Consider the following 15007-nt stretch of genomic DNA (forward strand, 5'->3'; position numbering starts at 1 on the left):
TAAGAGATGAGTCTAAAATTGATGGGGGTGTATAATCGATTCGGTCATGCCTTTCATAAAACAAACGGTGAAACAACGACGAATAGGGGATATCGATGTGGGATATAGTTACGGCACATAGAAACTAGCGTGCTACATCCGGCCACTTTGTTTTTCTTTAATTATAGTTACGTATTAAATTTACATACATTTCTTAAGAACGGTTTAGGGGATTATATCGGGAACAACATATACATGTTTCGTGTGTCGTCGTGATGAATAGTGTATATAATATATATCTTAGGCTCAGACTAGATCGAGGTAACAATTGGTCTCGCCGTTTTATGTAATGCGCGAGATTTTAGCTAACTTTCAACAAACTCTAATTAAACTGATAGATGAATTTTGTAAGTCAATACATATAGATCAATGAATAATAAGAATTGCAAATATCAATTTCAAGTTTGTAATTTGTCGTTCGACAATAATGAAAAAGTTCATAATTTCTACCAGTGTTAGCAGGATAAAGCAAATAATATTTAAATGACAACAATTTTAAATTGTTGATTAGATTAATCAAAGTTTGACGAAAGTTACACTTACGAGGAATTCGATCGGATGCGTTAGCGCAACGCACCGTTGCGCTCTAATGAATCATTTGTTTAAGTTCGATTCATACTATCGGTCAGGTCACGGTTAAATCACGATCTGATCAAAATTTGTTTCTATTAAATTCACTTCTTTATTGAGTTAGCACTCATACTGTCACTCACGGTCAAAACAAACAACGGTTACTTGACCGTGATTATTTTTTGGAAGAAATCTGGAGAAATCGCAGCGGTCCTGTAGTGACCGTTAAATAAGATTGCGAAACGATCGCAAAAGACGACCGCAGTAGACGGTTGATAGACGGCCGTCAACTATAAGGCGAATTGTAGATTGATTTAGTTATTATTATCTTACCCAAAGTTAGGAAAATTTCTTTCAAAGAATAACTCGTTGCTTGTTCATTTAAAAAAGTAACTCATGCAGCATAGATGTCGTAAAGACGTCCTGAAAATGTCCCTACGTTCAAGAGACGTTTGCAAAACGTCTCTAGGATAAAATATACTATATGGGTCGAGTTATAATTTCCGTCGCTGTTTTCATCAAATTCTAGAAAACTTTTTTAGAATTTCTTGCTGCCCATTTCACATACATGTATTTTACGTGAGCAAAATAAGAATAAAAGTAATCAATATATTTGTTATCATATTATCCAGAAAATATAATATATAATATAATATACTGTATATGTTACCGTTACTAGTGAAAAAAAACTTAATGTTGTTAATGAAAAAGTAATTTGAAAGTGTTACAAGTAACGCCTTACTTCTCATCCCTGCTTTTATCGTCATTACTATTAACATTTTATTATTTGGATAATTTAGTAAGTCAGATGTGAAACACATAAATTCAATTGTTTTCGTAAGATAGATTCGATAGATTTAGCCTGCGACAATACGTACTAGTGCATCCAATCAAATTCACTAATAGACATGGAAGAGCTGAAGAGTTGATACATAGAAAGTGAGGAAGCAGAGAAACAGAGACAGAAAGAAAGAGAATGCATATGATTACCACACGGATCTGCGACTATATCGATAGTATCTCAAAACTGTCAGATCGTAAAATTTATATGTACACCGAACACGTAGTGAGGCAGGTGGATGTACAACGCGGAATACCCGATATCACACGCGCATCTCGACATTCGCTGCCGGCTTGCGGATGCGCTACAATTCCTGCTTTTCTTCATTTTGCTCTCTGTGTATGTTTTTTGTTCCACTTTCTTCGATGTAGAACAAACATGCACGTGGACGCCTGTGAATAAGAGATTTTTGCGATTCCCGAGGGCTTGACTGCAGACTTAGCCGACTATGGAGATTATAGCATTGAGTGAGAATAACATTTGTCGCCAGAGCGAAAACAATCAGCTTTTGTTTGTTTTCCGAATCAAAAAAGCTCGAGTCCGTTCAAGTACGAGCTGTTCGAATTTCTCGACCGCCACGGAAATCACGAGCGCTAATTGAGATGTTACAGCAATAAAAGCAAGCGAGATTTCAAACGAATAATCAATTACGACTTTGCAACGTTGTCATGGGAATGTTATTATGGATATATTTAATTGGAACCGTTTGTTGTGTGTGTAGTGCATTTTTTATTTCGCTTGCCGATAATTTTATTAATTGAAACCTTTTTGAGTGTTCACTTGGTTAAGCAAAGCGAGTGATGCAAAGTACAGAATCCGTAATCGAATACCGACAGTATTCATCAACGTATTAAAAATAAAAAGAAAACACAATATCTAACACGAATCGATCGATTTCATTTTCGTTCCTCGGAAAAGGTGCAACAGCTCCAGAAAAGAACTTGCGTCCCACGGAAAAATTAGAAAGGGAGATACGTAGATTGGAGAAATTCGAAAATGTATTCGCAGAATTCGGAAATCGATAAACCTCGCTTTTGCATTAAATCGATGAAGAAAAAAGAAGCAGAAAGCAACTTTCTGTGAATAAATGCCCCTTCTTTGTATAACTTTGTCATGACAAATTCTCGCCGAAATTCGTTGCAGCTTAATAAATTATCGATTTAAGCTCACTTAATAAGTCTACAAGGTCGCTTAAGTATAGGCGCGCTGACAACAACGCGATTCTAGTCGTCGTATTTCGAAGCCAGATGCAGTTTGATCGTAGTTCAATCGGCTCGTTAATTGGACCGCAGTGCCGTCGATGACGATTTCCATTGATATTTGTTGTCGAAACCTCGGTGAGTCTGCGACTTCGAAGCTCGGACAGGCGCAAGTGACAGCACAGCAGCATCGGACATTTACTCATGACGATTCGAATTAATCCGGTCCTCGAAGGAGTCCAGATTAATTTCGCCAGTGATCTTGTTCAAACTGTTACAAAGACGAAGTAACCTCAACACATCCGAGTGGAGTTCCGCATCGCTGATCATGCTGCTCGACATCAGCACTGAACAAACCGCAGATAGATCGAGATCGGCTGGCACAACTGGTATGTGCGCGTTACGACCAAACCTGTTTCAAATTTCAAAATACCAAAAATGATTCACTTATCTTGCCTGACAAAAAAAATGAGAGAGAAAGGGAAAAAGTAAAAGTGACCGTAAAGGCTAGATAAAACGGAACGTAAAAGATAGATAAAACGGAAATTAACACTTTTACTAGAAAATTGAGGAACTATTTGTAAATTAAAAATCTCAAAAAACTAATTTACTGACAAATCTAATTAGACCGCTGATGACAGTACTCTCTAAATTTCTTGAAATGAAATTTCGCTCACAAAATAGAATGTGGTTGAGTTACTTAGATTCGAATGACTTTTCACTAGAATAGAGTAAATTCTCTACTCTGAAACGTCGATTGAATATTTCCACTCAAAACTAAAAAATTTAATGTACGAAATGTTGCACTTATATACAAAACATTATGCTGGGTTGCGGCTACAAGGGCACACGTGAGAGAGTGAAAGTACGCGTGACTGGCGCGCCGTGTAAATATGTTGTATACAAATGAAAAATGACAGAAATACGCGGCGAATGTAACAGAAAAGTATTTTTATACGACAGATATATCCATCGTACGCTATTAAAAAATTGAAGAATGCAAATATGAACATCTTAAAATTTTTAAATTTTAGATATAAACAGAGAAGCATTAGTAAGTTTGATATATATCAAAAATCTCGTTTGCACGGATATTTGGAGGAAATGGATTTGTAGCAGTCACATATTACTTGGAAAAAACGAAGCGAATAAGAAAAAAGATAGTTCAAAAGATTAACCTCTGTAATTAGTTTAAATAAGAATACTCCTCTCATAATTTATAGCTTCTCGTTATAAACTAACATATAAAAAAAAAGTTTTACTTAGTTAATATACTAAAATTATATAACAAAATATTATAACTTATAGATACATCATGTGTGTTCTTATTCGCGGTCGTTAAAGAAAATGATGCCTAAATCATATGATTCAAATAGACAATCAAACTAATATTTTCATACAAAATTACTCTTTTCTTATTCTATATTTATATCTAGAGTCATTTCGAAAAGTCTTTCAGTCGTTACGTTATCGTCACAAAGAATTATTGACCTTACAACTTTCAAATTCAATCTCGTCTAACGCAAAGCTTTCCGTGCAAAGATAATTTTATCCGATATTTCTTCCGACTTCTCTCGTATAGAAGCGGTCCCTTCCCGTCAGGAGTACCAATAATGGGACATGCTTTATATTTGTACGTATCTTCATTTTTGGTATATCATTCAAGTAAGTAAGAGTACATCTACTCAACAAATGTGTCGTTACGTAATTCAGAGGAAAACGAAATAATGCATTAAATTGGAAATGCTATAATCTAAACAAATGATCATGTCTCGTGGCGTAAGAGACAAAGCAAAAATGGGCTGAGATAAGTCTTTGGTACATCAGTGCTTATAGTATAGCTTCACCGGCCATTTCCCTTCTTGAAAGTCTCATCTGATTGTGAGACATGATACTTAAGTGTCGCGCTCGAGAGCTTCTATATTCGTACGTGCGTTGTACGCGAGCGCTCACATGCGTTAGTTTTCTTTTTCCGCATGTCTTTTCTTCTTGACAATTTTACGACGAATAATAAATCACAATTTCGCGGCCACTCGGAATACTTTCATACGCGCGCTCACCTGCGTATACCTATGTTCTTGTTTACCATATACGTCGCGAATATTGCATACGAGCTCATCGCGGTAGATACCTGCTATTTTTTGTGAAAAGCTACCCGTCGATATTGCAGCGATATTCCTGACGCGGAGATCTGACATCATTGCCTAAACCGTTCGAACGCTATAATTTTGAGCGACTTTATAAGGAACCGAACATTATAAAAATTCAAACCATTAAAATTAGGTTAAGATAGGTGGGGCATGTTATAAGGATGAAGGCTGAAGACTCATCACGAAAGTCAATGTTCAAGAAACCAATAGAACAAAGGCAACGCGGAAGATCCAAAAAGCGTTTCTTGGACGCGGTGGAAGCAGACATGTAGATATTAGGAATAAGAACATTGGAGGGAGAAGGCTCGTGTTAGATAGGAAAGGCTGGAAAGATCTCTTAGATAAAGCCAAGAATCTTCAAGGGCTATAAAGCTATAAAGAAGAAGAAGACCTCTGCTAATTAAATCTTTTTTTCGCGGAATGCTCCGTCTAAATATTTATATATCGATGTTACGCCCCGACGTTATCAGAATTCGAGTTGCATCGACGAATAAGTTACCTAATGAAATTTGCGTCGTTCCTCCCACGCTTGAAACTGGACCGGCCGAACCTGATAATGACGTCCGACGGTTTCCATCGTGGATGCCTGCTGACCTTTGAATCGGCCTCACCGTCCGATACGAAATTCTCGTACGCAGCTTGACCACGTCCGAACCTGATGAAGCCGGAGGAACTGCTACGTCTTTCTTTGGAGTCGGTGTCCTTACCGTTGACGCTACTCTCCTCGACGCCGTGTCTCTTCAACACGTATTCGAACTCGTTCGGCGGGTCCTTGAAGATCTGAAGACTACTGTCGTCTTTGAGTGGTGTCAAGATCGACGAGGACACGAGCGCCCAATTGCAAAAGAATGCCATCATTTGAAGGGTCCAGAGTGTGATCTACGCATGGTTGCAGGGAAGTAACGCGTTACTTGTGAGGCCATTACCATTATGAGTTACATTTTTCAGTAATGATTTAGTAATAACGTTATATTTTTCATTAGTAACCCAGAAAACACCAATAACATAACTGTTAATTATAATTTCTCTGTTACTTAGTGTTTTTGCTGGAAACGATTAATGGTAATTATTCTTCTTAAGTCCTGTGCCTCTTTTGCAGAAGCGTGGTGACCTCTCTCATATACCTGTGGTGCGCACGCTGATTATACACAGGCATATGGGCCCTACAGTTTAACGCCGGTTCCGAACGGCAAATTTTTAGAGAGGCGTTCAAATGACAAAAGATAACTCTCTCTCGATAGGTTGCCACTTCTTTTCGAGAGGAGACACGAGCGAAAATATTTTTGGTTTTTATCGGGATCGAACCTGGGACCACTAAGCACAGTAGACCAGTGCGCTGTCTGCTGCGCCACGCTCGTACTTGCCGGTAATATATATATATATATATATATATAACGGTAATATATATGAAACGGGCACAAATATATCCTAAAGAAAAAAGTCTTCAAAGCCTTGGTGGAAAAGTAATGGAAACTGTAATGAAACGTTACGTCTTAAATAACAATAACAATATTCTCTAAAGTGAAAGTAAATTCTTTAAAATTTTTTAAAGTTGAACTTCACTTAAAACACATGAAAAGTAGCAGCATTTTTGCTCAAAAGTTAAAATATTATTTTGATGGTAATAAAAATATTCAAAATCACAAGAATGAATACTTTACTTAAGCTTAGAATAATTTTTGACTTTATATAAGTGAATGTTTCAATCGATTAGTGTGAATTTGTTCCTATGGCAATAGAATACATCAGATTCACTTTTCAGTTTCGAGTAAAGAATATTCATTTGACAACTCAGGAGAATTCACGCTATACAAATAAAAATCCGTCAATGTTTCGGCTGTCATTCTACTTTTCTAGCGAAATTTGACTCCAAAAAATTAAGAGAATTAACAGGAGTTACTTTTCTCAATTATTTGTAAATAATAAAACAAAATAATGCGTTATTTTTCAAAAGTAACTTTCCTAACTATATATATTCATTTTTCTCTATATAAATAGCATTTGACATCCAATAAAGAATATATCTTCTGACAATTTTTAAAAAAGGATTAAATTCGAATTCAATTTATTGGACTTCAAACATGTTCTATAGTCCATCAAAGGAAAAATGAATGACTTTTATGTCAAAGATTAGTATAGTTCCTCCCACACCTTTTTTGTTCGATTTTCTCAATTGGATTGAATTGATTGATCTATACTTTCAATGTTAGTCTGACAATTCCATCGTTCGAGTCAGAGAAAAGATGTGTAACAAATTAAAACTTACTAATTAATGTATTGACCTTTTCGACGGCAGAGGGTCATTGAAAAAAATGAAAAAATAAAGTTATATCTGAGTATGGCTTTGAAATTTTCATTAAAATCCCGACAAACGTATATAACAATCCAATATATCTTGCGTTACGCAAGGATTTATAATTATTGAGCTTGACTATGATGTTACAGATTTATGTTTGTGATCTCTTCTCGCGCGTCGCGTGACCATGGTTGTCGCAAAGTCACTAAGTAATAAATGACTTCACAGCGACAATGCGTAATTGATTTGTCAGGATCAGCTAGGATTACCGGGATGCAACAGAAACGACGTGTTCCGTGTAGTGCCTCATCGCGTTGCGTCACGTCGCGTCACAATAAATTATATTGGCGCATTATTACCCGATATTAATATCCTGTTTAGCAATATCACGGCGAACCAAGCAAGATTAATGCGTCGCCTAACATTACTTTAATTAACTCCTGTATACGCGACTGCCCTTCATAATGGTCACGAACATCGCCCACAAACTCGCCACGAATACGTATTTTTCGTTAAGGCCTATTTTATAATATGCCGTATTTCGGAGTTGGATATCGGACATAGCCTAATGGGAGAATTTATTTTTTGAAAATGAGTTCTCCCCATCGGTTGCATTCTAATATCTGACTCCGACATACAGCGTATTGTAGAACAAACCTAAGAAGCCGCATTTTAAGGGAAAAAAAGGAAATTAACGCGAACAGATAGTCGGATGAATTCCAACCTCTCTTGATCAGCAAACCTTCCCTCTAAATTTCTTGAAGTAGAATTTTATTCAAAACAGATGAAGGGTCGTGGATTTTCCCTCGAAGTGTTAGTGAAAATACCATCATTCGAAATCGCAAAAGTAAATGTTTCACTCAAGTTTAGAGTGGATTCTAACTTAATATAAATGAATGTTTTAATCGGTTGGAATAAATATGTTCTTTTTCTTTATATAAATCGCACGACGGTGAGGTAGAAAAGGCTCCATTAATGTAATTCCATTTTCTAGGCATAGTGACATCGAATATTTCTCAGGCGCAATATATTCTAATATTCGTACATCAGGATAGTTCATTATTCGATGAATCGACAACTATGCTCCAAAACAACAATGATGATATCCAAAAATTCAGAAATAATGCACCCGATTAGAAATGTTCATCGTCACTTTGTCTATGAAATTGGATTGCATTAATGGAGTCTTTCGTACATCAGATTCGAATTTCGAATGGAAATATTCTCTCAATCATTCAGAATAGAGAATTCTATTCGAATCTATATACGAATGAAAAATTACTTGAACATGAATAACTTGGTAGTCATTTTACTTTTTGAATGAAAATTCACTTTAAGAAATTTAGAAAATTCGTTTTCGCCTCGTACGATTCGTACGTTCGGATAATAAAATTAATATCCGAGCTGTTAAACGTAGTCGGGTCATCAAATTTAGATAGGATATCCTGTTCCTAAAGCGCCGAAGATTAACCAGCGATCCTTTCAATTACTACTTCGAATTCGACCTTGAAAAGTCGGTTTCCATGTAAAGATTCGCTAATAATTACATAAATAATTAACGCTCGCTAATAATGACATAAATTATTAACGCTCGATTAAATTAATTAAGGAAGGAAATTACAATTTCCCACTTCCCATTTCTCACAATAAGAGTAATATAACACATATACGTAACACATATACGTAACACATAAATTTGGGCTGCATTCGCTTTTGGCGCTCACCTGCTGTAAGCATTATTTTACCTCCTTTTAGCAATGTAATAAACAATAAAGACAGAAAATGCGTGTGCGACCGAACGCAATCTTACATTGTTGAATCGGGAATTATAATATTAATTTAACGTTACTCTTACTCAATATTTATTGGATTGTTAATTACGATAAATCTGTAATGTGCCGATATCGAAAATCCGACTTTTGCTCCTTATATGGTGAATTCCATTTTTTGAAATTGGATAAATTGACTGTTCTAATTTATTAGCACTTTGGGCCTAAGTAAATGGAAATGTTTATTCATGTCTCGATATCGGAGACTTCATGAGAAGTTTAACACAATCATTTAAACATACTGTGAAATAAGATGTTCGATAATGTTTTTAATGTATTTCATAATCTCTTAGAGTTACATTAAGTAGATTTTAATTTTGAAATGTTATTTACTAAATAATAAGAATGAATAATAATACTTGAGATAGAGAGATTATCGTAAGAATTAGATAATTAGCATGAGATTTTAACTGATATCATAAAAGATTTCTTTCCTTCTTTTGGAAACATTTTTTATCTTTTCGCGACTGTTATTATATTTTAAATAAAGAATGAAGACAAACGTTATTTCACCTCGCCATTTTCTCGACGTAATAGAGTATAACAATTTAACATTGTTACTAAATATTTTCCAGCAAATGAGATAACGCACTTGCCGCGAGTGCAGGATTGATATCAAAAGAAAAATAAGGGAGAACCGCAATAAGTCTCGCCCGGGAAAATTGAGTGAAATAAAATCAACACCAATCACTTATCACCCGAAAAGCAACGAGCTCGTTGCTATGTTCACCCTTAATATCGAGGGAAAAAATGGGTCCAAGCAGTTAACTGAAAAGTCGACTTAACCGAAGCTATCGCTGGATATATATTGTAACATTATGAGAGAAAAATAACTCGCGTGAAAAAAGGCGACAACCATATTATCGCGAAAACCGATGACAAACTCTTATTACTATAAATAGTTACTAATGTGTGAATAAAACCGTTCACGCTCCTGATTGTGCCCATCACGATCTTCAAAACCGCAAATGCATTTTCTTCGTTGGATCAACACGAAGAGAAATCTGCGTATGTCAAATATAAAGATGAATTTTCGATACCAAAGCAACGATCAAGTAATTTATCTCAAGAATAGAAACGTGAAAAATTTCATGTGAACTTGGTGATTTAGTAATTAATATAATTTTTTGAAATAGGAAAATGTGGAACTTTTTTGTTTTGAGAGCTAATTGCGAGAAACGAAAATTTAATTAAAATCTTAATATTTTTCAGCTTTTATATATGCATGTAATATATTTTCTATAATATTCAAAAAATAGAGTTCGCTTTCATAGCTGTATATGATCTTTTTAAAAACAAGTAATTTGGTACGCCAATTCAAGATATTAACTAATCAATTCAAATTTTGAATAATATCATTCTCCATATATTTAAATCTACTTTAAACGTTCAGTGATTCATGAGAAGTTCACGCGGAGTCCGGAGGTAGATGTGAATTGACAAACATAGTGACAATTACAAAAGTGAACTCTTATTTGATTAGGTAACTTTTACTATAATAAAAATGCAATATATCTTATATGAGGTTGCGCGACAAATAATTTCGTATCAAATGGCAACAAACGGTGTCATAGGAATATCGTATTTTCATTTTGCGCATAAGTAATCGCGCGTATTTATTCGTACGAGATGAAAGTATGATAGATAAGGAAAATTAGTAAAAATATACAATCAACCTTCCTCCTCTGTCAGGATGAGCTGAAAATGAAAAATGAATAATTCCGCTCGAAGTTATATATTTGTTATTCAAAAGAAACAGAACTAGCGGTCACGTAATTCATCTCTAAAGCGGAAACGTAAAGAGTGAACAATTTCGCATGTTTTCAAATTAGAAAATATATCCTTTCCGCTCTCTTCTCTCTTTTACCCCCAGGAATCATGAATTTTCTCCTCTAATGTTAACTCTTGAAAAGTGTAAATGTTCTAAATTAAAAATATTTGTGTAGAAAAATGTGTAGAAAAATGTCCACTTTATTTACAAGTTTTCGACCTGAGGAAAAATTGCTAGAGAATTGTTATTTCTTAATCCTCGACAACATTCCATCCCGTCTAAAATGAAATGGAAATAATAGTTCAAAAAACATTCGATTCCGGTTTCGACTCACCGAACGGTCATCGCGGTCGCGTGACATCGGGACGTGGAATCGAAGAAACTCACTCACTCGCGATAACGATAACGAAGCACTCACCATGCTGCTGTGGATCTCTGGCTCGTTGGCGCGCAAGAAATCAGTGCGACAAACGGACGCGGATGTGAGCGCCGTAAAGTGGAGAGCACCGCACACGATAATGTGACGCGACGGTGTTTAGCGACGTGTTGTTGTTGGTGGTGGTTGGTGGAGGAATAGGTGTCCAGGGTTGGAGAAAACACCCTTTATATAGGAGCCACTCTCTCTCCTTCGCTCTCGGTGCGCATACCCCCACGCTGATCCTCTCGTCGGCCGGCGGCGGAGGAGATGGTCTCACCTGAGTTATGATTGGCCGCAGCGTACAACACGATACCTCTACATTATTTTGATTCAATTACACCTCCACTGCCGACTACTACCAACCTACGTAATCTCCTTTATTATTTATGATCCTCGGTAAATAATAATCATCGGGGTGAACACGAGTCCTCCCCGTCGCGGACGGCATTGTCGTCGTCGCCGAACGCCGAGACTTTCTTCTCTCTCTCTCCCTCCTTCTCTCTCTTTCTTTCTTTCTTTCCTGTGCTTTATTTCTTCCTCTCTTCTTCGATCATACCGCGCTTCGCGAAGAAAAGCAATGATGATACCTCGGTATTTTCGCGTCGCGTACATACAAACGCGCCACTTCAACTTATTCATGAATGCCGGATGAAATGCAACAGGTAGAACGCGTGTGTCTCTCCGTTTACTCACGACTCTATTCGAGTTTACGCGACTCTGCTATCTCTTTCCGGGATACGACGTAACATTCAGAAAATCGAGAGGTAGTATTTTACATCGCATTATTCACGGGGGTGAGATTGCATTGATGGTCGCGGCTGTTGAACGAGTTACGAGATTAGCTGTTCGATTTATGTCAATTTCAGCTCTCGAGTGACGACCAGGCACGTCAAAAGAAGTGCTATTGCAGCACGCTACATAATGTGAGATTTCGTGAAAGATACGTCCCGAAGTTCGAATTTTGTCTCACTGTGCACATTATGTGAAACGCCCACAATTTATGAGAATTTCGTTTTAACAAAACTTACTTTTTCTTTAAACTTATACAGATGACTATTTAGTAAACGAGAGAAGTTGAGTGAAAAGTAAAACATGTGATATAATCCACTTTGTCGAACAATGCAGTAACATACGCACACGCGAGCGCGCGCACACTCACACGTATGCACGCACATATATACAAACATAATACGATTTGATAGTAATTATATCATATAAATTAGTATTTATTATATTAATTATAATTTTTTTTAACTGTTAGGTGCTTGAATTAATTCTCGCTGTTTTTTGCTATAAAAAACTCGTGTTTATTTCAAAAGAATAATACAGTATATCTTATTCAAAGTATTGCCTTTCGGAAGCTATAATCTTTTCCCACCTTTCGGGTAACACGTGGATTTCGCGGTAAAAAATTCAAGTTCTTTCGAGGCGATCCAGTCATCGAGCCATTTTTTGATATATTCTAAAGAACTGAAGTGCTGCTCAGAAAGGCTGTGCTGCATCGACCGAAACAAACGGTAATCTGAAAAAGCAACGTCTGGCGAAAAGGGCGGGTGAAGTAAGACATCCCATCCAAGTGCCTCCAAGAGTTCCTTCACTGGTATTGCAACATATGGTCTGGCATTGTTATGGAGAAGAATAATTTTATCATGTCTTTTGGCATATTGCGGGCGTTTTTCTTTGAGTGCTCGATTCATATCGAGTAATTGTCGTTGGTAGCATTGACGATTTGACTCGTTTGCAGCAGCTCATAGAACACTACATACGATTTGACCTCACCAAATACACAGCATGACCTGCTTTCCATGAATATTCTGTTTTGGCGTTGATGTTCATGGTTTGCCCGCAACCATAATTTCTTGCGTTTAGGATTATCGTAACGAATCCACTTTTCATTGTCAGTCACAATTAGATGCAAAAACCAATTCCGTTTTTGTCTTTGAAGCAGCAATTTATAAATGGTTAAACGTTTCATTAAATGTCTCTTTTTCTCAATTCATATGGGACCCAGGTTCCTAGCTTCTGGATCATTCCCACGTTTTAAACATTTACTAACAGTTGACTTATTGACATTTAGTGTTTCCGACAATCAGAATCTTGAATCTTCAGTAATATCTCAAATTCTCCATCTTCAAACTTTTTCGGCTGACTAGCTCTTTGTTATTCTCGTCAAAATCGTTATCTTTGAATCGTCTAAACCAATCTCTGCAAATTGTTTCAGATAGAGCATGCTCCCCATAAGCCTCCACTAACAAACGATTAATTTCAGCAGCAAATTTCTTGATATGAAAGCAGAAAAGTAATGCTTCCCGCAAAACTTGGATTGACGACGATGAAGGTGATGTTGTGTGTGTGGTGGGATTGGAAAGGATTGGAAGGGAATCGTTCAACAGCACTATGAGCTGTTACCCCCCGGTCAAATAATTAATTCTTTTTTTGGTACAAAACCCGACATCTTCAATGTAATATGAAACTGTGTTCTTTACACTACGATCTAATGTCGCACACTGATTATTAAAGTCTATTGACAGTACTTTCATATATATCAGCAGTCATCACTTTCGGCCATGTTGAAATAACACAACTACTCACCTCTATCGGTTAACAGCAAAAATTAATTCAAGCATCTAATATAAAATATTTATATTGGGTGTGGGAAAAAGTCACACATCATTAGCTGTGAGAGAATTTTTAGCTCAAAAGAATATTCCGACGCTTCCCCATCCACCATACAGCTCTGACTTAACTCCATGCGATTTCTTTTTATTTCCTAAGCTCAAAACCCATCTCAAAGTACATCATTTTGGGACAGTTGAAAACGTCTAGTCAGCTATGACAAGGGTTTTGAACAATATCTCATGTAAAGACTTCCTCCATTGCTATGAAGAGTGGCGGCAACGCTGGAATCGCTGTATTCCCTCACAAGGAGCCTATTTTGTAGAAAATTAACTGTAATTGAATTTATTATTAATAAAAAAATTTTTTTTTCAATCATTTTCATTACTTTTAGGACACACCTCGTTTATTATATTATATAAAAATATTATTATAAGCATAGCCTCTCAAGATACCGTCAGGGCACATTGGTATCAGAAGTTTCTGTTGGGATATGGATAGGTGACCGCTTCAGGATTGAAATCACAGAAGGGCACATTATGAGATGAAAAAATGCAAAAATTGAAAAGTGCCACTTTTCTAAAGTAAAATGATCTAATATGAATTTGTTTCACCTCGTTTGCGTTAAAATAATTTTGTTTATAATAATTTTGTTTATAAATTGTGTAAACAATATTTTGCAATCGCAATAATTAATTCCTACAGTAATTCGTCAAAAAATCATTGAAGTATTGACCAGTGACTAATTAATATTTTTTTCAGTAATTACCAGTAATACTTTTCTGTAAGGGCGATAATTGTTAAATCTTAAATTATTGTATATAAATATAGAATATGTAAACATAGAATTATTTTCTTAAAGCATGGTAAATTTTTTACTTCTGTATAAAATCAAAATAATATATTATCTCCTGTTATATATGTTAAATTATCTATTTTAAAAATATTGATTGTGAAAAACTTTTTAAATTTAATACAATCAAATATACTATAATATCTGTACACTGTATGGATAAGCACATTTATAGATATTTAAATGAAGATATATTATGGAAAAGTTATTAAGTCTTGCAGGAACTTTGCGCTAAATAAAGCAATACAAAATAAATGTGCCAATAAAGAGTTAACAAAAACATCAAATCACTGGTATTTTTGGGACTGCGAATGAGCCATTGAAAACATGTAGCTTTTCATGAGTTAAATCTGTGTTTCTCTGCATGTTTATAAGAGTGACGCGCGTGTGTAATGAGAAAAGAATATAATCAATAACAAACAGGA

General features: G+C 35.8%; 1 protein-coding gene across 1 annotated transcript; it reads right to left on the reverse strand.

Moving 5' to 3' along the window:
• Positions 1–2274: 2274 nt before the first annotated feature.
• LOC106751763 (FMRFamide-related peptides-like) lies at positions 2275–11138 on the reverse strand. Its single transcript, XM_014632818.1, has 3 exons — positions 11114–11138; positions 5299–5678; positions 2275–3061 (listed from the first exon to the last, which is right to left on the reverse strand). Exons 1-3 carry the CDS (start codon positions 11114–11116, stop codon positions 2848–2850), a joined length of 597 nt encoding a protein of 198 aa, XP_014488304.1. The 5' UTR covers positions 11117–11138; the 3' UTR covers positions 2275–2847.
• Positions 11139–15007: the final 3869 nt, after the last annotated feature.

The sequence above is a fragment of the Dinoponera quadriceps genome, unplaced genomic scaffold (genome assembly GCF_001313825.1).
Source record: "Dinoponera quadriceps isolate SergipeBrazil2010 unplaced genomic scaffold, ASM131382v1 scaffold179, whole genome shotgun sequence".
Taxonomy (NCBI): Eukaryota; Metazoa; Arthropoda; class Insecta; order Hymenoptera; family Formicidae; genus Dinoponera; species Dinoponera quadriceps.